Source organism: Diabrotica virgifera, chromosome 5 (genome assembly GCF_917563875.1).
Source record: "Diabrotica virgifera virgifera chromosome 5, PGI_DIABVI_V3a".
Classification (NCBI taxonomy): Eukaryota; Metazoa; Arthropoda; class Insecta; order Coleoptera; family Chrysomelidae; genus Diabrotica; species Diabrotica virgifera.
The window spans coordinates 216143162-216170040 of record NC_065447.1 but is presented as its reverse complement, the minus strand read 5'-3'; the positions used below and the strand labels follow the sequence as shown (position 1 = coordinate 216170040).

Genomic DNA, 26879 nt, shown 5'->3' with positions numbered 1-26879 from the left:
TTTCCAAATAATGGATTTGAGTTAGGATACAGTCAGTATACTTAATAGTGTGCAATATGTAAATGTAGAGGATGGTCATTATTATGAGATGTTTTATTTTATTTTAATTTTTTTTTTTTTGAGAATTCTTGTGACAAAGTGAGGGTATGTGAAGTTGAAGATAAAGAAATGTATGATTATAGCTGAGTCCAGTTGATACAAGAATGTATGAAATTAAAATGAAATTAATATTGAAAATGTACTAAATAAAATAAAACCAAAGTAAGAAATAGTTATTTTCCTAACAAGTGCAGAAAGTCGTTCTTTTCCGCACGCGACTGCAGTTTGCCGAACGACGCGAAGCGGGAGTTCGGCAAGCAGTCGAGTGCGGAAAAGAGACTTTCTGCAAGAGTTAGAAACAATATTTTTTCTAAGAGTCTTTAAAAAATTACCAAATCTTAATCAATTAATTTAATTAATATGAAAATACATACACAAATTAATTCTTTGACAAGGTTGTCCAAACCAAACTTTCAATATAATTAGTTAGCATGACGACGATCTTGGTTTCCATGACGATGATTCAAAACGACTGTTATTGTCTTCCGATTTGACTTTCGAATATTATGTCAAAATAATTTTATTTCATCGAATTGTCAGTAGTAATTGCACAAGAGCTCTAAAATTATTGAATTTTTCCCGAGTGTCACTTTGGCAGTTTTAATTTCACGAGCCGAAGGCGAGTGAAATTATGTCAAAGTGTCACGAGGGCAAAAATTCTATATTAATTTTAGAGTTCGAGTGCAATTTGTTGCGATTATTTCATGAATAAAACTGTTCAAAACCAAAATTTTATTGTAATTTATATATGTAAGTACCAATTAGTGAAATTAAACAAACAGTTGTTATAAATATGTATTTGACGGTTGAAAGTCATAAATTATTATTGGACCACAGAGTATAGCAAAAACCTGCAAGCTATCAACTTTTGAAAAACTTTGGATATTCCGTTGTATTTTCCAAATAACAAAGCCAGACAAAAAAAAGCTAGGCAACTTTGCATCATACGATATATAATCAGTTAATTTGACCATTAAGATAAGGTTTTTTGGAAATAAAATAAAAGCCAAACAAGATGTGAAGCAGTCGAGTTGGTAGAGGGGAACCAAAAAGTAGTGTGAGTGTTGACCTATCAAACTATCTTCAGTTTAAGCTCTAGCTAGGGTGTTATCGTGTCAACATGACTTCCAGCTCTCCAAATCGTACCTTCTTGTATATAGCCGCATGTGCAGGTAAATAACTAATTCTATATTTAATAACTAATTCTATAATTAGTTTTGATAATTTAATCAAGTCAGATAAGGTCTTCGAGGGTCATTTACATTTGAATTTTTTAGTCTTATATCAAATATTTTTTGGATGATGGAAATTTTCGAAATTTCTTCAGGACAAATTATTCTATACTGATAAAAGCAAGAGATATGTAATTTTCTATGAAATTTCTGCAACTAAAAAAAATACTAAAAGCTCTTTTTAATAACAAAAATAACAAAAGGTGCTGTGAAAACTTTGTTCAAAATAGATTAATTAAAAATGAAATATTCGTTTTTTCTTTATTTTTTTTATTACATATTTTAATTTACAACCTGCTTCATCGAAGCTATAAGTAAATAGTTTGAATGTTAAATACACGAGAGAGAAGCTGCCCTGTGCAACCCTCCTATTATAATTTTTACATTGGATCATAATATATTTATTTAATTTATTAAATCTGTTGGCCATAGTTTCTTCAGTCGTCTTGCGAATTCGGGAGGACTGTTTAGCAGTCTTGCTTCATCATGTGGATGAATTGCATCAAGGTAGCTCTTTGTGATCCTTTGAATTTCTTCCTCTACCAAAGGTGTAGCTGAGTCCTCGTGTAGGATTTTATTGCTTACATACCAGGGTGCGTTGAATATCATCCTCAATATTTTTGATTGGACTCTTTGTATTATCTTGATATTTGATGGATTTGAGCAATTCCAGAGTTGAACACCATAGGTCCAAATTGGTTTTACTCTTTGTATTATCTTGATATTTAATGGATTTGAGCAATTCCAGAGTTGAACACCATAGGTCCAAATTGGTTTTATCTTATAAAATATTAGTAAAAGTATTTATTTCAATTGACATTTCGACAAGTATTCCATCACTTTATCAAAACTATATCTAAATTTTGCATCAATTGTTTTTGGCATAGCATTTACAAAAACTAAAAAAACTTAAAAATGAATAACCACTTTCAATTTCGTTGCAAAACGAAAATACAGCCGAACCATATTCTAGTCCAATCAGAGAGTGAAACAAGCACCTCTACCGGTTTCGAAACTTATTAGTCTCTCATCAGGAGGCACATATGCTGCTCTCTCTGATCCAACCAAAACAAAATCCCAGCGTGCAGTCCCGGATTGCAACGAACGAAATGGCATAGATGCCCTAGCGGCAACTGCTAGCAAAAAGACTAAGGTTTCACTCTAATGGCATATATAACAACATAATGCTATTCTACATCCCACCAGAATGAAAACAATGGGAACCTTCTCTGGTTACACCTCCGAGGCTTCTACAATTTGCAAGCCATACGGACGCTGAGACTAAGGAAGATGAGGCAATTCTACAATTTACAAGTCACGTCCCATCTGCTCAGCGCGGTAAAGTTCCAACGAGAATGGTTCCCTTCGTACTCCAATCAGAGTAAATGTAAATCAAAAATGAATAACCACTTTTAATTTCGTTGCAAAACGAAAATACAGCCGAACCATATTCTAGTCCAATCAGAGAGTGCAACAAGCACCTCTATCGGTTTCGAAACTTATTAGTCTCTCATCAGGAGGCACATATGCTGCTCTCTCTGATTCAACCAAAACAAAACCCCAGCGTGCAGTCCCGGATTGCAACGTACGAAATGCATAGATGCCCTAGCGGCAACTGCTAGCAAAAAGACTAAGGTTTCACTCTAATGGCATATAAAACAACATAAGAGTTATTATTTAAGTGAGTCCATTAGGGTGAAACCTTAGTCTTTTTTCTAGCAGTTGCCGCTAGGGCATCTATGCCATTTCGTTCGTTGCAATCCGGGACTGCACGCTGGGGTTTTGTTTTGGTTGGATCAGAGAGAGCAGCGTATGTGCCTCCTGATGAGAGACTAATAAGTTTCGAAACCGGTAGAGGGTAGAGGTGCTTGTTTCACTCTCTGATTGGACTAGAATATGGTTCGGCTGTATTTTCGTTTTGCAACGAAATTGAAAGTGGTTATTCATTTTTTATTTACATTTACTCTGATTGGAGTACGAAGGGAACCATTCTCCTTGGAACTTTACCGAGCTGAGCAGATGGGGCGTGAATTGTAAATTGTAGAATTCCCTCATCTTCCTTAGTCTCAGCATCCGTATGGCTATCCGTATTCATTGTGGTGGGATGTAGAATAGCATTATGTTGTTTTATATGCCATTAAAGTGAAACCTTAGTCTTTTTAATAAAAACTTCTTCTAATGACGCTACAACCCTTTGTAAGTCTTGGCCTGCTTAACAATGTTCTTCCATTCTACCCTGTCGGTTACTTTCCTTCGCCACTGCCTGATGCCTGCCTATCCATCTTCTACGGGGCCTTCCTCTTGTTCTATCTGCTTGGGACTTCTATCTCTGGATAACCTTCACAGCTCGATTATCTAGCATTCTATCCAAGTGATCAATCCAGTTCAGTCTTTGTGACTTTATAAAAATATAACAATATCTGCGCTCTACATTAGTTCATCCAGCTCGTAGTTAATTTTAATTCTCCACGAACCATCGCTGCAATGGGTTGGTCCAAATATTTTTCTTAGTATTTTGCGCTCAAACATTCTCAGATTATTTTCATCAGTGGTTGAGAGGGTCCACGTTTTACATCCATATGTGACCGCTGGTCTCATTACTGTTTTGTAGAATCTAAGCTTGGACTCACGATTCAGTAACTTATTTGTTGTTAAGTGTTTGTATGTATAAAAGCACTTATTGCCGCTAAGAATCCTTGCTTGTATCTTGACTGGCGTTGTTGTTGTAACTCCGCTATCGCGTCGTTCGGGTCAACGGCAGGCTCGTGCTGGAAAGTATCACTTTCCGCACTAGTTAGGAAATAGGCAGGCTCGTGCTGGAAAGTATCACTTTCCGCACTAGTTAGGAAATAGTTATTTTTCTACAACCACTATTCAAAGTGCACTTTTCTGCACGGTTTTATGTTAGCAAACTTGATATTTTCTCACAGTATAAGATATTTGACATTAGTGTGCAGAAAAGTGACGTTTCTGTGCCGCAAAGTGACGTTTCTGTGCCGCAAAGTTCTTTTCTGCACAGTTGACTACCTCATTCTGAGTAACGTTATATTCTGTTTACATCCGTGGTTAAATTTTAGACAAATATATAACCTATAAGACAATTATTATATTTAACTATAGCATAGAAACTAAATTATGGATGTTACAACTGTTTTATTTTACAATTTTATTCTTATTAAACATTTTATAATTATCAAATAACCAATAAGGATTTAGCAACCTGTGCAAGAGACGTCGAATGAAGTAGGTTTTGTGTAAATCCGTGACTGCATAAATATAATGTCAATAATGTGTAATACTTGTTTAAATTTAAACAAATTAAGGCAGTGCATTAATTTTTTAACTGATTTCTGTGCAATTTATTTAGGTATAAGGAATTTAAATTGATTAGTAGGTATTAATTAAACACAGTTTAAAATTTATCACATAGGTACCTATTATAATTAATCGTCGTTTGGAAATTGTGATTTTTATTTTTAGGAAAAACTGTGCTTGTAGAAAAAGTATAGTGTGAAACACGTGCAGAAAGGTAATTTCTCACTCGTTTGAATTGCGGCACTCGCTTGCGCTCGTACCGCAACTTTTCAAACTCGTGAGAAATTAGTACCTTTCTGCACTTGTTGCACAATATACTATTTCTTAACTAGTGCGGAAAGTGATACTTTCCAGCACGAGCCTGCCGTTGACCCGAACAACGCGATAGCGGAGTTCGGGCAAGCAGTCGAGTGCGGGGAAGACACTTTCCGCATGAGTTAGGAACAATATTTTTTCTAGGGCAGTACGTTTGGAAAAAAGCCACAAAAAATAGATATAAATTTTTTTCTACGTCCGTGATAAAAGAGCCACTTTCACGCACGCATTTCGTTTCCGAAAGTTGCACTTTCCCGCACGGCGTGCGTGAAAGTAAATTTCCCGCATGGCGTGCGGGAAAGTAAATTACCTTGTAATATGGCATTATAATATATTATAATACATGCAGTAAACTAATATTTAAATATTATTTACTAATTTATTTCAAATTTATCTTTTGTGTTCATGTTTTAATGAAATTTGCGCGATTATTTCATTCATAGGAGATTCTGACCAATAGAAAGCTACAGAAATCTAAATTAAATCGATAATTTTTGATAATTTCCCGTCGTCAAGTATATAACGTCAGATGCCCTTCGTTGCTACGAAAAAATACATTAATGACAATTTAATGTTTTAAAAATTATAAAAGTGATGACTTTTAATCGTCAAATTAATATTTATAACAACTGTTTGTTTAGTTGTACTAATTTGTACTTACATAAATAAATTAAAATAAAGTTTTGGTTTTGAACAGTTATATTCATGAAATAATCGCAACAAATTGCACTCGATCTCTAAAATTAATATAGAATTTTTGCCCTCGTGACCCTTTGACATAATTGCACTCGCCTTCGGCTCGTGAAATTAAAACTGTCAAAGTGTCATTCGGGAAAAATTCAATAATTTTAGAGCTCTTGTGCAATTACTACTGATAATTCGATGAAATAAAATTATTTTGACATAATATTTAAAAGTCAGATCAGTAGACAATTACAATGGATTTGAATCGTCGTCATGGAAACCAATATCGTCGTCGTTGTAACCCATTATATTGAAAGTTTGGTTTTGACAACCTCGTCAAAGAATTAATTTTTGTATTTTCACTTCTAAATAAAAATTGATATAATTCTATTTTTTGTGGCTTTTTTCCAAACGTACGGCCCTAGAAAAAATATTGTTCCTAACTCATGCCGAAAGTGTCTTTCCCGCACTCGACTGGTTGCCCGAAGTCCTCTATCGCGTCGTTCGGGTCAACGGCAGTCTCGTGCGTGAAAGTATCACTTTCCGCACTAGTTAGGAAAATAACTATATTTAGAAGTGAAAATACACAAATAAATTCTTTGACAAAGTTGTCAAAACCAAACTTTCAATATAATGGGTTACCACGACGACGATATTGGTTTCCATGACGACGATTCAAAACCATTGTAATTGTCTTCTGATCTGACTTTTAAATATTATGTCAAAATAACTTTATTTCATCGAATTATCAGTAGTAATTGCACAAGAGCTCTAAAATTATTGAATTTTTCCCGAGTGACACTTTGGCAGTTTTAATTTCACGAGCCGAAGGCGAGTGCAATTATGTCAAAGAGTTACGAGGGCAAAAATTCTATATTAATTTTAGAGATCGAGTGCAATTTGTTGCGATTATTTCATGAATAAAACTGTTCAAAACCAAAATTTTATTGTAATTTATTTATGTAAGTACAAATTAGTACAATTAAACAAACAGTTGTTATAAATATTAATTTGACGGTTGAAAGTCAGCACTTTTATCATTTTTAAAACATTAATTGTCATTAATCTCACTGAATGTATTTTTTCGTAGCAACGAAGGGCATCTGACGTAATATACTTGACGACGGGAAATTATCAAAAATTATCGGGTATAATATCACAAGAGAGTGAGAATAAATTGAAAATAATGCGACAGTTTTTCGAAAATTTGTTGTCTGGCAATAGACACGAGAGCCCGCAGGGCTCGAGTGGCTATTGCCCAATGACAACAAATTATAATAAAAATGAAGCATTATTTTCTTATTTATTCTTACTGTCGTGTGGTATTCGTATACCTATATTATGGATATTTTCTTAAATGTGACAGTTGTCAAAACTAGGAAGCAACCACTAAACAGAAACTTAAAAAATTCTATCGGTAATTTTCTACAGTAGATAATTCTAAGTATAATTTTAATCTGATTGGACAGAATTAACACTTGATCAAATATCTTACTACACGATTGGAAGTTAAAATCATCAAAAAATAATCGGGTATAATATCACAAGAGAGTGAGAATAAATTGAAAATAATGCGACATTTTTTCGAAAATTTGTTGTCTGGCAGGCAATAGACACGAGAGCCCGCAGGGCTCGAGTGGCTATTGCCCAATGACAACAAATTTGAGTAAAAATGAAGCATTATTTTCTTATTTATTCTTACTGTCGTGTGATATTCGTAAGATTATTTTTTAATACACACATACAAAAGTTTAATTCTTTAGTAACATTAATTTTATTGTATTAAGTATATTACAAAAGACAACAGAACATGACAAGAGAACTAAGAACTATGTGTTTCTAGCATCTCGCGAGGATTTAAATTCCACATCCTTAAAGGGGTCTATGACTCGGTTAAATTCGCTATAATATAAATCTTGAATAAGTCTGGCGATTTTGTTCCACATTGTTTTAATCACTGCTTCTTTATAGTCTTCACCATTACACCTTTTCATGTTGAATGCCCAGTCTTTTAAAATGAGGGCCAGTTTTGGGACAGTGGTATCTTGTTCCAGTTTGTAACTCCTTTCATCACAAAATTCTTGAAATTGCTTTCAAATTGAATTGTTGCTAAGTAAAGTATTCTTACTTGCATTTGCTGTAATTTCTATGTTTTTTTCTTCCACGGATACAGAATCAAAACGTTTACTTTCGTTCATTTTATTAAATGTGACAGTTGTCAAAACTAGAAAACGTCACAGTATAATTAGCGGTTGTCATGAAACAGAAACAATTTACTTAAAAAATTTTTCAGTAGTAATTGCACAAGAGCTCTAAAATTATTGAATTTTTCCCGAATGACACTTTGACAGTTTTAATTTCACGAGCCGAAGGTGAGTGAAATTATGTCAAAGTGTCACGAGAGCAAAAATTCTATATTAATTTCAGAGGTCGAGTGCAATTTGTTGCGATTATTTCATGAATAAAACTGTTCAAAACCAAAATTTTATTGTAATTTATTTGTGTAAGTACCATTAAACACACAGTTTTTATAAATATTTGACGATTGAAAGTTATCACTTTTATAATTTTTAAAACATTAATTGTCATTAATGTCACTGACTGTATTTTTTCGTAGCAACGAAGGGCATCTGACGTAATATACTTAACGACGGGAGATTATCAAAAATTATCGATTTAATTCAGATCTCTGTAGCTTTCTATTGGTCAGAATCTCCTATGAATTAAATAATCAGTAGTAATTGCACAAGAGCTCTGAAATTATTGAATTTTTCCCGAGTGACACTTTGACAGTTTTAATTCCACGAGCCGAAGGCGAGTGAAATTATGTCAAAGTGTCACGAGAGCAAAAATTCTATATTAATTTCAGAGGTCGAGTGCAATTTGTTGCGATTATTTCATGAATAAAACTGTTCAAAACCAAAATTTTATTGTAATTTATTTATGTAAGTACCATTAAACACACAGTTTTTATAAATATTTGACGATTGAAAGTCATCACTTTTATAATTTTTAAAACATTAATTGTCATTAATGTCACTGAATGTATTTTTTCGTAGCAACGAAGGGCATCTGACGTTATACACTTGACGACGAGAAGTTATCAAAAATTATCGGGTATAATATCACAAGAGAGTGAGAATAAATTGAAAATAATGCGACAGTTTTTCGAAAATTTGTTGTCTGGCAATAGACACGAGAGCCCGCAGTGCTCGAGTGCAGTGCCCAATGACAACCAAATTTGAGTAAAAATGAAGCATTATTTTCTTATTTATTCTTACTGTCGTGTGATATTCGTAAGATTATTTTTTAATACGTATATTATGGATATTTTCTTAAATGTGACAGTTGTCAAAACTAGGAAACTGGTTGCCATTAAACAGAAACAATCTACTTACAAAAATTCTATCGGGAATTTTCTACAGTAGATAATTCTCAGTATAATTTTAATCTGATTGGACAGAATTAAACACGTGATCAAATATCTTACTATACGATTGGAAGTTAAAATCATCAAAAAATAATCGATTTAATTTAGATTTCTGTAGCTTTCTATTGGTCAGAATCTCTTATGAATAAAATAATCGCGCTAATTTCATTAAAACATGAACACAATAAGATAAATTTGAAATAAATTAGTAAATAATATCTAAATATTAAAAAACTCACACATGAAGTAAAAACCACTTCTAGGTAATTGGTATGTTGATTAAAAATTTTAAAAATCCCAATGGATTGAACACTTGTGTCCAATTCAGAACGTTTTCGGACCTATCAGTCCATCATAAGTGAATTCGAAAACTTGCTAAATATCCCCAGAACCAAACAATGGTTGAAATTATAATTCAATCTACATTATGTTGTAGTGATATTGAACAGGCTAAACGCCGATGTTAAAAGATATAACCTCCGGGAACATGGTGAAACTCTTCCAGGAAGCTAATCAACCATCGTAGGCCAACGTTGACTACCAAATGAACAGTTTTACTTAATCTTACTACAATAATCTTCACACTGCCATTGTTTTTTGTGATTATACCAAAGCTTTTGATTGTATAAATCACGACATTTTGATAAAAAACTAGATTTCTATGGAATTCGAGCTATTTCTTCGAACTGGTTTCAATCTTACTTGGATAATAGGAAACAACTGGTTAGAGCAAATGATACAGACTCTGGTCTCAAAAATGTTGTATGTGGGGTGCCACAAGGTTTAGTTTTGGGTCCTCTACTTTTCCTTACCTTTATTAATGACATCACTAGCTTAAAAATCGAGGGAAATTTTTTCGTTTTGCTGATGATACCAGTATCACTTGGAGCAACTCAAATATCGCAACTCTTCATGCTACTATAACTTCTGATCTACTCACAATAAAATCCTGGTCCGATTCAAATTTACTCTCTTTTAACGAAGATAAAACAGTAGCATTATCCTATAAAGGAGCTCTTTAACCCTTACCTCTTCATAACAGCCAGATCAGTATTGTTGATTCTTTAAAGTTTCTTGGTATTTTTTTAGATAGCAACCTTAAATGTTCCCTTTATTTTGATGTGTTAAGCAAGAAACTATCCTCAGCTTACTTTGCAATAAGATCTGTTTCGAAGGAAATGAATTCAGCCCCTTCCAAAATAACATATTTTTCTTTGTTCGAGTCCCATCTTCGATATGGTCTCCCTATTTGGAGTTCTGGTACGGCTGCCCAATCCGATGTTATTTTTAAATTACAAAAAAGAGCAATAAGATATCTGTTTGCCCTCAGAAAAACAACACATTGCAGAAGCTACTTCAAAGATCACAGGATTTTAACACTACCTTCTTTATATATTTTAAAAACTGTTTGCTTAATTCGTAAACATCTACATGTCTTTCCAGCAAGATCTAGACATGACTATTCCACCAGAAATTCTACCTTTGACATCTATTTACCGATCCCGTCCAGTGAGTTTGTAAAGAAATCTATATTATATTCTGCAAAAAAAAACTTTACAACCATCTCCCTCTACAACCTAAATCTGCAACATCTTTCCCCAAGTTCCGTAAAATGACTAAAGTCTATTTATTTGGAAGACCATATTATTCAATAGCAGAGTTTCTTAACCAATAACTAAGAAAGTACAGTATTCTTATTTATAAGTAGAATCTTTATCTATATTCGAGTGTCATATGCAGCAGCTTATAACTTATTAAATTTCTTAAGGTGGATTGTGGAATTTGCAAGTTTTTTTAAATTTTTCAATACTTAGATTATTACTGTTTTTTGTTTCACTTCATTATATTTTATTTATATTGACGATTTATATCATTTTAGGAAATTGTATTTGTTATTTGTTATTGTTCTTATTTATGATTCTTGTAAGCTTTGTCTATAAAATTGTTAAATTTTTCATGACAATAAAGCATATCTCTATTCTATTCTAAAATATAGCCAACTTTTTTTATTATTAAAATCGTACTTATATTATACATGATTGAAACAAATAGCTTGCGTTTTGATTTTGCAATAATATCCAATATTAAAATCGCAATTATTAAACAATTATTATGATTTATATGTTAAAAGGTCAATTACTGACACAGAAATTATACATTGTTGCGCCAGAAAGTTAAGTTTAGACTCAATTCACGACTTTGATAAAAAAAAAAGATTTTTTTGAATATATTGCATCAACTAATAATTATTATCTAATTGGAACTGGATTGTCACTGCAATTAGCTCTCCAACAGAGATATGGAAATTAACTTATCAATAAATTAAGTTTAACAGAAACCATTGACAATTATTTGTATACCGGATGAGCTACAAAAGAAAACTATGATTTTCTCATATTTTTTAAATTTCTTCTTCTTCTTCTTCAGCCTGTTTGCATACACTCCTGGACAAAGGCCCCTCCATGAGTTCTCCATTCTTCTCTGTTTTGTACTATTTGGTGCCAGTTTCTCCCCATTTTTGCTTTGATGTCGTCTAGCCATCGTTTTTGTGGTCTACTACGACTGTGCTCGCGTAGTCTCCAACAATGTAAAATGTGTCTCGGTCACCTTTCGTTGTTTTGCCGTGCCGCGTGACCGGTGGCGCCCAAAATTCCGACAGCCAAAATCCCGATAGCCAGAATCCCGACAGGCCAAAATCCCGACATACAACAATCCTCGCATAAGTAAAAATTCCGACCACTACATTTTGAATATTTATTGTTTCCTTTTCAAATACCAAACCAAATCATATTATAGAGAGTATTGAAATTGAAAAATTATTACTTACTAATAAGTACGGGTACTAATTATTGTGTATGTTAAAAGACAAAATTATTTCACTTCATAAACACTATCATTTTATAATAAACGATCTATACTTACTGAAATGGAAGGTTGTAAGTGACATAATAATATCTATTGTGTGAAAGTAAACTTATGAACTAGAAAATTAGTTAATATTAAATGGTAATAGTAATTTACGTAACAAGTGCCGAAAGTGATATTTTAAGAGACGAGTAGGAAATTTCCAGGGCGAGCCGTAGGCGAGTCCTGGAATCCTGCGAGTCTCGTAAAATCACTTTTGGATCGTGTTACGTACAATATTTTTTCTGCAGCCCTTTTGTATGTTAAAAAAATATAGATAAACTTTACTTACGAACTTTTATTAAACACTTTAAAGTTACTTTCGTGAATTAAACATTAGAAAAATCTACTTATGAATATTAATAACACAATAATTATAACAAATATTTACATTGACATTGTTAGGAATATTAGCAGAAGTGGCAGTATTGAAATTAGTGTTAGACGTGTCAGTACTTTTACTATTTTTTAGATATTAATTTGGTTATTATTACTATTACTATGGGCTAATTAGCAAAATACAAGGAAAAGTTATTTACCAGCAATTTTATTGCTGAAATCTAATCTTATGAGTGTATATATTAATAATTTAGGTATGCAAAGTCCGCAGATAGTGTGCTACTTTTTTATAAACAAAATGGCGCCCAAAAATCGTGTTTTTTTCAATTTCTGCTCTATAACTCCAAAGATAACTTAACTTTACACCAAAATCACTCAAATAAAAATTCACCGTAATTAAACTCTGCATAGAGATGTGTTTTCCCGATTTACTTCGACGAACATTTTCCCCGGAAAATGCGGGTTTTCCAACAACATCTTTAATTTTCAACTAAAATTTTAGACAAGTAATTGTTTATCAATATGTAATTAAATACCTTAGTAATATAAAGGCTCTTTTCGTATATATTATAATTCCAGAAGCCGATGGAAATTGAAAGAACAGTTTAGCAACAATTGAATTGTTAATTAAAAATTTACGTTTACTATAATAACCACAATAATTATGATACATAAGAATAACTATAATTTTTGTATAACAAGACACTGTACCTATTAGGTCTGGATCCTGTGTATGAAAAAAAAGTTGATTAATAGCAAGCCGAAAATTTGTTAATAGCTTAAGGGTGTCTATTCGGACAAACTTTGATATATGGGAACACTGGAACAGGGGAAGTTTTAATTGTGGAACAGGTTAAAAATTTGGAACGGTCAGACCACGAAAACGGCTCATGTATTTTGTCCGACAGAACAGACTTAAACTCTTCGAATAGAGATTAAACTCTCATGCAAAAATCAGACTGCTATTTATCACCAAATGAGCGTTTTAATGAGTGGAACATGTAGAATATGTCAAATGCTAGGAATGATGACAGGTGATAAATAGCAGTCTGATTTTTGCATGAGAGTTTAATCTGTGTTCGGAGAGTTTAAGTCTGTGCTGTCGGACAAAATACATGTGCCGTTTTCGTGGTGTGACCGTTCCAAATTTTTAACCTGTTCCACAATTAAAACTGCCCCTGCTCCAGTGTTCCCATATATCAAAGTTTATCCGACTAGACACCCTTAAGCTATTAACAAATTTTCAGCTTGCTATTAATCAACTTTTTTTTAATACGCGGGATCCAGACCTATATCTAATGTACTTTACAGAATTGAAATTGGACGACATATGCGGCCTCAGGAATATTTTAAAATGATAAACAATTTTTTGGCTTATAAACAAATAGAATATTTCCGGAAATATTAAATTAAATGAAATCATGACAACGGTATTGGAGAAGAAGCGGCAGGACGCTTCTTTTAAAAGAAAAAACGTTTAATTGTGATGATCGGTTCCTAAGATACAACCGGTCAAAGTTGACCGGCATTTACGGCAAAGATATAAAAAATAGGATCATCCTTTTCATACCATCACCTTTTTATTTTTGTCCTCTTTCTCCACACCAATTTTCATATCTTTAAAATACTCATAACATGTATTATTATAATTAACTATCGATATTACGAGTGAAAATTGAAAAAAATAGCAAAATTCCAATAAAAAATTAGGTTGGAGAAAATGTAATCTGAAAGTTCAACATCGGCACACGCTAAAAAAATGCGTTTCCTCGGCTTCCCATAGAGCGATTTTCTTCATTCTTTTTTTGTTCCCAAGTAACTCGAGTAGAGCCATCTAACTAACGCATTAATAAATGCAAAACTGGCTTCTGTTTTGTTATAATAGATTAATATATTTCTAAGAAAAGAAAACTACATATTTTCCCAGTGGTAGACTTTTTTCAGAAAAACTTACAAGTGTACCTTTTAACGTTGAAAACACAAATATTCTCTTTTTAAAGCTATATAATTATTTAAACAATCTTTCTTTAAACAAATTAAACATTTTTGTTATAATAAATCAATTAATTTTTTATAACAAAACAAAAGCAACTTTGACATTTAATAATGCGTTAGTTAGATGGCTCTACTCGAGTTAATTGGGAACAAAAAAAGAATGGAGAAAATTGCTTCATGTGAAACCGAGAAAATGCATTTTTTTAACGTACGCCGATTTTGAACTTTGAGATTACATTTTCTCCAACCTAATTTTTTATTGGAATTTTGTTATTTTTGGCTATTTTCACTCCTAATATCGATAGTTTTTATTATAATAATATATGTTATGAGTATTTTAAAGATATGAAAATTGGTGAGGAGAAAGAGGACAAAATAAAAAGGTGATGGTTCGAAAATTATGATCCTATTGTTAATATCTTTGCCGTAACTGCCGGTCAAGTTTGACCGGTTGTATCTCAGGAACCACATCACAATTAAACATTTTTTCTTTTAAAAGAAGCATCCTGCCGCTTTTTTTTTTTCAATACCGTTTTCACGATTTAATTTAATTTAATATTTCTCGAGATATTCTATTTGTTTATAAGCCAAAAAATTGTTTATAATTTTAAAATATTTCTGAGACCGCGTAAATGGTCCAATTTCAATTCTGTAAAGTTCATTAGATAGGTATAGTATTTTTTATACAAAAATCATAGTTATTATGTATCATAATTATTGTGGTAATTATAGAGACCGTAAATTTTTAATTAACAATTTAATTGTTACTAAATTGTTCATTCAGTTTCTATCGGCTTCTGGAATTATAATCTATACGAAAGGAGCTTTTATATTACCAAGTTACTTAATTATTGATAAGCAATTACTTATCTAAAATTTTAGTTGGATATTAAAGATTTTGTTGAAAAAACCCGCATTTTCCGGGGAAAATTTTCGTCGAAGTAAATCGGGAGAAACATATCTCTGTTCAGAATTTAATTACGGTGAATTTTTATTTGAGTGTTTTTGGTGTAAAGTTAAAATCTTTGGAGTTATAGAGCAAAAATTGAAAAAAAAAAACACGATTTTCAGACGCCATTTTGTTTATAAAAAAAGTAGCACACTATCTACGGACTTTGCATACCTATATTATTAATATATACAATCATAAGATTCGACTCCAACAATAAAATTGCTGGTAAATAACTTTTCCCAAAAATGGCCTATTCTCCGATAATCTGCCAGACTATATTAATTTGGTATAATCTTAAATGACAAGCGTTGTCATAATAAAATACAAAGTTGATGTTATTGTCAAAGCCGTTACCTAGCTACCCAAAATCGTCTCTAAAGTAAAAAAAAGCGTTCTAAAGTGAAAAAATCAGTCCCGACAGTAGCTATTTTCGGTACGAGTTGTGTAAAATGGTACTGTCGATTTAATAAATCATAATCATACTGAGGTTTATTTTCAGGACGGCTGCAGAAAAATACTTTTATTTAGTATCAAAAAATAAAAAACAGATGGCTATAAACAAAAAACAAGAAATAAATGTATTAAAAAGAAACTTGTCAAACCTGTCGGGATTCTGGCGTGTCGGGATTTTGGCAGTCGGGATTGTGGCTGTCGGGATTTTGGCTGTCAGGATTTTGAGGTAGACCCCCGCGTGACATACCCAGTTCCATTTTATTTGCGCAATTCTTCCAATTACATCTTCCACCTTCGTCCTGATTCGCACGTCCTCATTTCGGGTAATATGTTCCCTGAGATAATCCTAACATAGCTCGTTCGATCGTAAATAACTTTTTATTTTCCCAAAAATGGCCTATTCTCCGATAACTGCCCAAACTAAAACGCATTGCTCGCGATTTCTATCGTGGCCCTTATTTCTGTCGTTTGATAAAAATATATTCTAAAATCTAGGTTGCCAGGTATTGGTATTTATCGAACCTTTCTATCGGTATATTTCCCAAATGGATGTTTGTATAATATTTGTTTTCTTAGTTATTATCATATATTTAGTGTTTTACACACTTTATATATTAGATTTAATCTGAATTGTCATTGTGGAAACAAACAAAATTAATCTTCTTCTAAAATTAAACCCAATCATCTTAGATGAGCAGGATGGATTTCTCAAATGCACCTCCAGAAATACGTTAACAAGATCAGGGTCAAAGTGATCACAATTAGCCGGAAGGTCACGATTAAATGTTGCTACTGCAATTTGGTTCTAAAATTGTTCTGCCTCTTAGGATAATTGGGCAAACTTCAAAGCAGACGACAATTTTTAAATTGGGGTTTGAATTACAGTATAATGCGTTGTATCCATGTACAAAATAAACTATTACTATGTCAGAAAATGTAATTTTCAAGAAATTAGTAAATAACTACATCAGGGCACTTCTTATTATTAGGTGTAAAGTATAACCTACTACAATCAGTTATCCATCAGGAAGAATTTGGTTGGAATAAATTCATTTTCTCAAGAATGGACAATTTTGGAGATAAATTCCGAAACAAGTCAATTTCTAATATGATTTTTTGGCCTGTATATCATACTATTGACGTCATCAATTTGGGAGTAAATGATGATCTTTTAAAATAAGAATAGGAGACGCGTGCTAGCTCATTTGAAGGAGTATTCAATTCTCTATTCAGTAAAATAAACATTAACATAATTATTTATACACGGTGTCCAAAAATTTTTTTTTTTATTAAATTACTTGAAATAAAAAGAAAAATGTAAGCAATTTATGTAATTCAAAATACATTTTACTGCTATCGTAAAATAGGTTAAAATGTTTATTTCATAAATAAATATTGAACTAAAGAAAAGTGTTTAATTAATTAATACGACAAAACGAATTCAAATATTAATTGTGGCACAAAACGTCTCTACCGGTGGTTTTTCTAAGGCTACGATAAAAACACGAATTTTTTTAATTCGAGTTTTGGTTGAAGTTTTGTTTCGTATTGTATTGAAATTTGTCACGAATAAACGCCGATTTATACAGGGTGTCCAGAAACTCTACCGACAAACGAAGACAGGAGATTACTCAGATAATTTTAAGACATTTTAACCCAATTCACCTAGTCCGAAAATGCTTCCTAAGGGAGCTAGAGCTTTTAAAGATGGCGTCATGTAATTAGTTTTTCTTAAATACCTCCAGAACTCTTCTATTTACAAAAACAAAAATTGGTATGCATATTTACTTTCCATAAATGAATCGATTCCATCCATTGCGAATTTCTAGTACCGGTCATAGGCGTCCGTTTTGGGTAGGGCAATGGTTATTTTATCGCCTAACTTTTTTGTATTTAATTTTTAAGCATTTTTGACTCTGAATTATTAAATTGTGAGGTATTCTGGTACTAAAAGGGACTCTTACTTTAAGTCGATAGGATACACCGTTTTCTAGAAAAATCGATTTGAAAATTTTTCGTTTTTTGAATTTAAAAAAAAAAGTTTAAAAAAAAAACTATTTAGAAAGATGAAAACTGGTACATTTATTTATACTCCAGAGACTAATCGATTTCATTAATGGCGAATTTCTAGTACCGGTCATAGGCGTCCGTTTTGGGTAGGTCAACAGTTATTTTATAGCATAACTTTATTGTCTTTAATTTTTAAATATTTTTGACACTAGATTATTCAATTATGAGATATTCGAGTACGAAAAGTTACTCTTGCTTTAAGTTGGTAAAATACATCGTTTTTTTTTAATTTTCTTCAATTTTTTTTTCAAATTCCCAGAACTAAAAACTTTCAAATCGATTTTTCTAGAAAACGGTGTGTTCTACCGACTTAAAGTAAGAGTACCTTTTAGTACTAGAATACCTCACAATTTAATAATCCAGTATCATAAATGCTTAAAAGTTGAATACAAAAAAGTTATGCGATAAAATAACCGTTGCCTTACCCAAAACGAACGCCTATGACCGGTACTAGAAATTTGCAATAGATGGAAACGATTCATTTCTGGAAAGTAAATTTGTATACAAATTTTCATGTTTCTAAATAAAAGCGTTCTAGAGGTATTTAAGAAAAACTAATTACATGGCGCCATCTTCAAAGAGCTCTAGCTCCCTTAGGAAGCATTTTCGGACTAGGTGAATTGGGTTAAAATGTCTTAAAATTATCTAAGGAATCTCCTGTCTTCGTTTGTCGGTAGAGTTTCTGGACACCCTTTATATAAACAAATGTATGAGCGTTCAAAATTTGAAACTTTATTGTTTATTTATGAAGCATAACGTGAACAATTAACGTAAAAAGTGAAATTATGTATAGTTCATATCATTAGCTACAATCTGTAGGAGTTTCAAGTTTCTACATTGTAAAAAACAAGAGAATTTAAGCATTTTCCATTATAATAGTTTTTTTTTTATTTAAACAATTAATAACATAAAATTTTTTTATTGACTATTCGTGTATTGTTCCCGCGAATGCATATGTCTGCAAATTTTCATTCATTAACATTAAAGAAAAGTCAGTCAAATTAACGTCTAAAGATTTGATGCAAACTATTAAAGTAAAGAAAAGCGTTTAATAACCTTTCAAAACTTTTCAAAAATAACTGTTAATTAGAATTTTAAATAAATAAAGTTTATAAATTTTAAGAATATTAAATACCTACAGGTTTATTTATTTTATTTCAATTTATGAATATAATATACCTAAAAGCACCTAAATTATTTAATTTTGGAGTTTAAATTCTTGACAAAACCGCATCCATAGAAAAAGTACAGTGTACAACACATGAGAAAATGACATAATTCTCCCTCGCTTGATTTGCGACACTCGCCTCGTGCTGCGCTCTTGAGAAATATGTCTTTTTTCTCACTTGTTGTACAATATACTATTGTCTAGATGCATTAAACTAAATAAATAACAGTAATAAATCAAAAACTTACAAATATGAATATAACATATTTATATGTACATATTATGTATCTTACGTTTTGCATCTACGTTTTACTTTTTTCTGGTTATTTACTTTCTTGAATAAAATTATCCATGTCTTTCACATTCAAAACTCATTATGTTTAATGTCAAAAAAATATTTTATTCTACATATTTGTTTTAGCTAATATTGCGGCTTTTGTCTGCGGAACTGGTTTTGGATGGACTTCACCAGAACTTCCCAAACTTAAAGACAATACTACAAGTCCATTAGATCACGAACTAACAGATACTCAGGAAGGATGGATTGGTTCGTTTTTACCACTAGCAGCAGCCATTGGACCGATCGGAGGAGGGGTTTTAGCTGATATAATCGGAAGGAAGAAGACGTTATTACTTGGAACGTTACCGTTTATAGTAGCATACATTTTAAATATATTTGCGAAATCCGTATTCATCTTCTATATTGGACGGTTCCTTTCTGGAATTGGAGTGGGGATAATATTTACAGTGTTGCCCATGTACATTGGAGAAATATCAGATGATGATGTAAGAGGATCCCTTGGGTCTTTCATGCAATTTTTCATAGTGATAGGGCTACTATTTTCATATGCCATTGGACCATTCGTAAGCATTGCAACATTTAATATTATCTTGGTAATTCCTCCTGTTCTCTTCATGATAATATTCTTGATATTTATACCAGATAGTCCTTGCTATCTTCTTCAAACTAAAAACACCAAAGATGCACTAGAAGCGTTGATTAGATTAAGAGGAAGAGAAATATCGTTTGTTCAAAAAGAGATGGAGGTTATGAAAGTACAGGTAGAAAAAGAGCAGCGAGATAAAGGAAACTTTTTTGATATCTTCAAATGTAAAGGACTTAGAACTGCATTATTTTTATCTGTGGGTTTGGTGGCATTTCAACAATTATCTGGAATTAATATCATCTTATTCTATTCACAAAATCTTTTTACGGATGCAGGTGTAGCTTTGGCACCAGAAATATGTACAATTATTATAGGAGTAGTTCAGATTATTGCAAGCGGTTGCACCCCACTTCTTGTTGAAAAATGGGGTAAAAGATACCTTCTGCTGCTTTCGGGTGTAGGAATGGCTCTATCGGAAGGAGTCCTAGCATTCTTCTTTTACCTTAAAGATGACAAACAAAGCGACGTTTCTAGTATTGGTTGGTTACCCATAGCAAGTATGGTTGTGTACATCATAACATATTGCCTAGGTTTCGGTCCTCTTCCGTGGGCAGTCATGGGCGAGCTTTTCCCAGGAAATATTAAATCTGTCGCATCATCGGCTACAGCTTCAATGTGTTGGATTTTAGGGTTCTTTATTACAAATTACTTTGGATTGTTAACACAACTAATAGGTAAATCAGGTTCATTTGGATTTTTTACAGGTTGGTGTTTGATAGCAATTGCTTTTGTTTACAAGTTTCTTCCAGAAACTACAGGCAAAAATGTCCATGAGATTCAGTATATCTTAAGTGGAGGTAGTAGGAAGCCATCTTATCAAATTTAGAAATTATTAATATTGTTTGCATTATATTTGTGTTAAATTTTATCTGTGGCTCTGTGTTAAATATTTTTTATCTTTACTAAAATGTAAGCACTAATAGATCTCTAAGAAAATATTTACCGCTACAGATTCAGCTATTTTCAGTTACCATTGCACAAAATGGTAATATTTAGTATAAAATTAAAAGAAAGAGGGATATGTAATAAAAATTTTAGTTTACGATTAGTAGTACTAGAGTAGTAGCAAAAGTACTGCAAAACCAAGTTAGATAGGTAAAGGCTCCATTATATATTATTTATTGTTAGAATTGCATTACAACTCATCCATTAGTAAAAATGTATGCCATTTTTATTCAGTTGCAATGCGAAGGCAAAAGAATGTTATTTTTCACTTGGAATACGGAGCGCAGTCCAGCACTCTGAATCGACGATTTTCGACTCTTGTTGGAGTCTCATCGGAGAGAACGTAGGCCTGCTGCTATCTGCTCGAAGTGACCAAACCATGAAAGTTTATCCCCGCATTGCAACTGACGTGTATGGAGTAGGTGACTAGCGTCATATGTCAACTGAAAGGTAAAGTTTTCAATCCTAATAGCAACATTAATAATATTAAAATATATTAAAAATATTACTAAAAGATTTCTAAATTGAAAACTTATTGGTCCATGCCCTGGTAACACCTCCATGGCTTCTAAAATTTGCAAGCCAGATGAATGCTGCAGTGAAGACAAGAGGGAATTCTAAAAAGTTGCAATTCACAACCCCCGTCTGCGGCTTGGTAAAGTTCCAACGGAAAATGGACCTAGTTACTCTATAGGAGCAATACTAATATAATGTATACCATTTTTATTCAGTTGCAATATGAATGAAGGCAAAACAATCTTATTCTTCACTTAGAACAGGGAGCGCAGTCCAGCACTCTGAATCGAAGATGTTCGACTCTTATTGGAGTCATCATCGGAGAGGCGTAGGCCTGCTGCTCTCTGCTCGAAGTGACCAAACCTTTACCTTTTTGTTCCAATAGTCTTTATAGAATTTGAAACTTTGAAAACCTGGGAGACACCTACACCAGAAGATATAGTACCAGAATATCAAATGATTCCAAAGAATGACTCATTAATCATCATTAATGGCTCGATGGCCTTTTTGGTCTTGACTCTTCCAGGATTCCTCTCCATTGTGATCTTGTTCGTGTTTTTTTCTCCAATTTTTATTTTTAAGGTTGCTATATTATTTTCTATTTGTTCGATGTATCCCAACGGCGGTCTTCCTCTTCTTATTTTTCTTTCTGGCACTATTTGCCTATTTTGTGTGGAAATCTCGATTTTTCCATTCTTTCCACAAATGGTACTATATCCGATTCTTTTTTTTTCTCTGATTTTGGCTTTGGTTTAGAACTAGAACCTTTAGCCACGTAATTGTATAACTTATCACTAAGTCAGGGGAGTAATGTGTAGTGTGTGTGTTGAGTAAGTGCCTTGTTACTTTGCAAAGTCGACGTCATTGATATATCTTAAAGTTACATATTCTTTTCCAAGTTACATTTTCATTTGCTCCTTTGAATATGTGTCAAAAGGCTTTTTCTTTCAAAGGTAGCTAATGATCTTTCCTCACTTTTAGAAAGTGTCAAGGTTTCTGAACCATATGTGAGTACTGATCTTATTAAGGTTTTGTATATTCGGCATTTTGTTTTTTTCTTGCGATGTTACATGTTACCTGATCTGTCTAAATAAGCCATGTAACTTGTTTATTGGCAAAGAAGATTAGACGTTAGAGTTATCAGACCTAACTTGTGCTCCTACGTTTGTAAAGTTTTTACACCCTCAATGTTGTATTTTCCTATGATTAGGTTTTGTAGTTGCCTTATTTCTGCATTGCTATTTGCATTAGTGTTTCTTTGTTTACGTTTTCTCTATTATGTTTTCGAAGGATTTACTTTTTCTCTTTAATCAGTTGTCTCCTATTTTACTTCTTCTTCTTCTTCTAGTACCGACTTCACTAATGAAGGTTGATAACCATTATAAATTCATCGCTACCTTCTGCTTTTCTGAAAAGCGTATGTGTGTTTAACCCGGTCCAGTCGCGAATGGTTTTCAGCCAGGATATTTGAGGAGCTAAGTATGAAAGACGGACTACTCCATTTTGTACTTTTTTCAGGAAAGCTGAAAAACTGCAGCGCGTTATATTATCTACATCCAATTGTGATTTTTTTATGAATATACTTCTAACGTCTCTTAATACATTTGAATAACGAAAATGTAAATACTTTTATGTTTTATTCCTTAAAATCAATAACGAAAATGGAGTTGGCCGATATTGCAACCACGTTCTGGAGCTGTCCGTTTTTGAACCCAATTTCGAACCTAAACGAATTATTTTTGTCGACTTATCTCTTCCTGGCTTCATTTTTAGGCGCACTTGCATTTTTCGGAAAAATATCTCAAATAATAATAAAAAAACACGAAAACGGTTTAAATAACGTCGTAAATTGTTGCAAACTTGAAACGCAATGTAGTAAAAACTCAGTAGGTTTGTTCTAGTGCGCATGGCAACTTGACGGAAATACTACCTTTCAATTGGCTGTAACGAAGTAGTCCTATTCTGCTACAAAATCAAGTTGGAGCTGTCCGTTTCTGAAACTGATGCTCGTTTTAAAATGTAATTTCTTGCATGTTCTAGCCGCTTTTGAAACTAAAGCAATTCAGATTTGAATTCTGTGTGAAAAATTCTATAAGACTGTACCATTAACTCAATTTTGAAAAAAATGTAGTTGTCCGTCTTTTCCTTCGATTTTACCTCTCACAATCAGCTGTAGGGACTCGTACTTATCATTTTTAAGTATGTGCCCCAAATATGCTCTTTTTCTCTTTTGAATTTTAATCTGTTTTACTTAGTTGTTTATAGTCCTCCTCGTCTTGTCGGGATCTGTGTCACAAGTGCAAAAGTAAATATGTATTATTTTTTCTTTCTGTTATAATCGCACAGTCTTCGTCAAACCAGTCATTAGTTCATGTTGCTCTTTTTACATCTGCCATGCCTTCTTTAGCTGCTTTTTTATTATGTTTCTGTACTCTTCCCACTCCTCATTTACGTTTTCATGTATTATTATTGTAGGATGAATTACCTTGGTCTATAAAACGGGCGTTCAGATTTATGCAACAATTATAGAAGAACCAGGGCAGTATGACAAACATTATTTGTGTAGATTACAGCATCAATAATAATATCGTATGGCATCTTTGCCGGGGAAATACTTTTGGATTTTTCCGGCGCCAATTGCATCTTTAACCTTGTTTGAAGTAACTAATCCAGGGGGACCGACTCTTTAACGTACCCTCCGAAGCACGGTGAACGGCTCGTATCATAGAAATAAAAATGTTGTTGGTGCCGAGAATCGAGAATCGGCTTATAAAGCCAGTACCTTGCCGCTAGCTATTGCTACGACTAGCTACTGGCTACGACCGTCCACAACAACAACACCAATGAAGTAGCAGAACAAAACCGATTTTGAGCAGTATAAGCAACGATAGATATAACATTATCTTTCTATCAACTAATCAAAAAAAAGAGTCGAAGATTCACAGAAAATTCAGTCTCTAAAATAAAATATGTTAAACATCTATCAAAAAGATTTAACGTAATGACAATATTGCTGCCCTCCCCACTGTTAAGTATATAAAAAGAGCTATGAAAAACTGGAAAATAGTAGCAAAAGATGCACTCGTGGGCTTACAAATATATATAGGTAATATATTATGCAGATGACCAAATATTAATAGCTTATGATGAAGAAGACTAAAAATGGAAGCTAGAAATGAGCATAACTAAATAAATGTGGATTTTATTGATTGCATTGTTTATTTTTTGATTTTTACCTGCTGCGTGAATTATTATTTTTTCTTTTCGATTCATTTGTAGATATAAACTTTTTAGCATTTTTATTTTTTTCTAATCGTACGATACCCTCTCTGTACAGGTTACATAATAATGTATTAAACAAATAATATTTTTGAAAGAACTACTTTATTCTTTATTAATTAAGAAAATATACCAATGTCTATACTCAAGAGTATGAACTCCAAAGACTGATTTACCTCGTTAGTATGTTTTAATACTGAATATGTAAAATCTCCTAATTTAATAAATATATTTTGTTAATTAAAATGGTCTTTTATTGGATATCTTTCGTTTATGGGTTATCTTTATCAGCTAAGTCAAAATATTGGCGCTTTAACGCGAAGCCATAGGTCACTTAAGGTCGATTTAGGAAAAATATTGCCATTAGATAACTTATCTGTGTAAAATAATTTTAACTAAACGGTAACTAAAGTAATAACGGCGATAATTCTAAAATAATCGCTTCATTATTCGCATATCAATATCAAGAAAGAAGTTAAAGAAAAAAAATATTGTGGAAAAATTTTTTACAAAGTATAAGTCAACAAACCTATATATAATAAAATAAAAAGAAGTAAAGTTAATGAAATGATCAAAAAGGCAAAAAAGTAGTATGTATGAAAATACTAATAACCAAGTAAGAACAAGAGACAGAACTTCAAAAATCTTTAAAAAATAACGATTGAGTCAGACAGGGTGGTGTATTGAGCCCATTATTGTTTATAATCGTGATGGACGAAGTAATAAAAGCTTGCTGGCCAAAACACAAAAATATATTGCAGGATTCAGAAACATGCAATTAGTGAAAGTAGAAGCATGCGTATTTGCAGATGATACAGTACTTGTAGCAAAAACAGAAAAAGACCTTCAAAAGAACATGACAATGTGGACAGAAGAATTAAATCATACAACTCTGTGTTTACTCTTAAGTTGTATGATTTTAATTCTTCTGTCTACATTGTCATGTTCTTTTGAAGGTCTTTTTCTGTTTTGGCTACAAGCACTGTATCATCTGCAAATACGCATGTTTCTGAATCCTGCAATATATTTTTTTTTTTTGGCCAGCAAGTTTTTATTACTTCGTCCATCGCGCTTATAACCAATAATGGGCTCAATACACCACCAAGATTTTAACAAGGCGTCCCGTAGTAAAGCTGTAATGCTAGTGGTTGTTGAGAAATTTCGTCATATTGGTAGCGTATTATGTCAACGTAAAAGCTCTTCAGATCGTCGAAGAACAGTTTGTACCAATGCTAATGAAGGGCGAATGTTTAACCAAATCATCCACTCTCCGCAAAGAAGTCTTGTGCGAACAGCGCATATACTAAATATAAGTGAAACATCTGCACATCAAATGTTCAAATCTATTGGCGGCTTTCCATACCGGATTCAAATGGGACAACGACTAAATGTTGCGAATAAACGTGAAAGAGAAATTTACTGTGGACGCGTGCTGGACTTAGTGTTTGAAGATTCAGAGTTTTTAAGGAAAGTAAAACTCCTCAACAGTTACATCAACCGACAAACAAATCGATTCCTTGGGTTTGGACGTCCTGATGCCATTGCAGACAATATTACATCCATAATACTGTTTAGAAGACTAACTCCATACGCAGAGGAAATAATAGGTGACTACCAAAGCGGATTCAGACCGGGAAAGTCGACCATAGACCAGATCTTCGTCCTACGCCAGGTGTTGGAAAAAACTGGGAATTCAACCGCGATGTACACCCAATCTTCATGGACTTCAAACAAGCTTACGATTCTGTTAGCAGAGAAGCATTGTGGGAGACTATGGTAGAAATGGGAGTACCTGGAAAACTGGTACGATTAGCAAAGGTGAGCACTGAGAACGCTTCCGCACGCATTAGAATTGGCAGCACCACGTCGGAGGAATTCTTCATTGACACTGGACTTAGACAAGGAGATCCTCTCGCCCCCCTGCTGTTTAACTTCGCACTGAAACATGCAGTAAGGAAAGCTCAGCCACAACTGACAAACGGATTTGCCGCCCAAGGATCAAAAATACTATTAGCCTTTGCAGATGACGTGGACACAATTGCACAATCCACCAGAGATGCAAAATAAGTTTTCACCCTATTCGAGAACGGAGCCAAGGAAGTTGGTCTTAAGATCAACGAGGACAAGACCAAGTACATGATGGTTACGAAGAACCCAAGACACGTAACAATTAATGAATACAATTTTGAAGTCGTCAAAGAATTTAAGTACCTGGGAGCGATCATAACATCTGAAA

General features: G+C 32.9%; 1 protein-coding gene across 1 annotated transcript; it reads left to right on the top strand.

The window, feature by feature from the left end:
• The first annotated feature begins 1085 nt into the window (after nucleotides 1-1085).
• LOC114334987 (facilitated trehalose transporter Tret1) lies at nucleotides 1086-24889 on the top strand. The gene is made up of 2 exons (XM_028285134.2): nucleotides 1086-1271; nucleotides 19378-24889. The coding sequence occupies exons 1-2, from the start codon at nucleotides 1220-1222 to the stop codon at nucleotides 20727-20729; spliced, it is 1404 nt and encodes a 467-aa protein (XP_028140935.2). The 5' UTR covers nucleotides 1086-1219; the 3' UTR covers nucleotides 20730-24889.
• Nucleotides 24890-26879: the final 1990 nt, after the last annotated feature.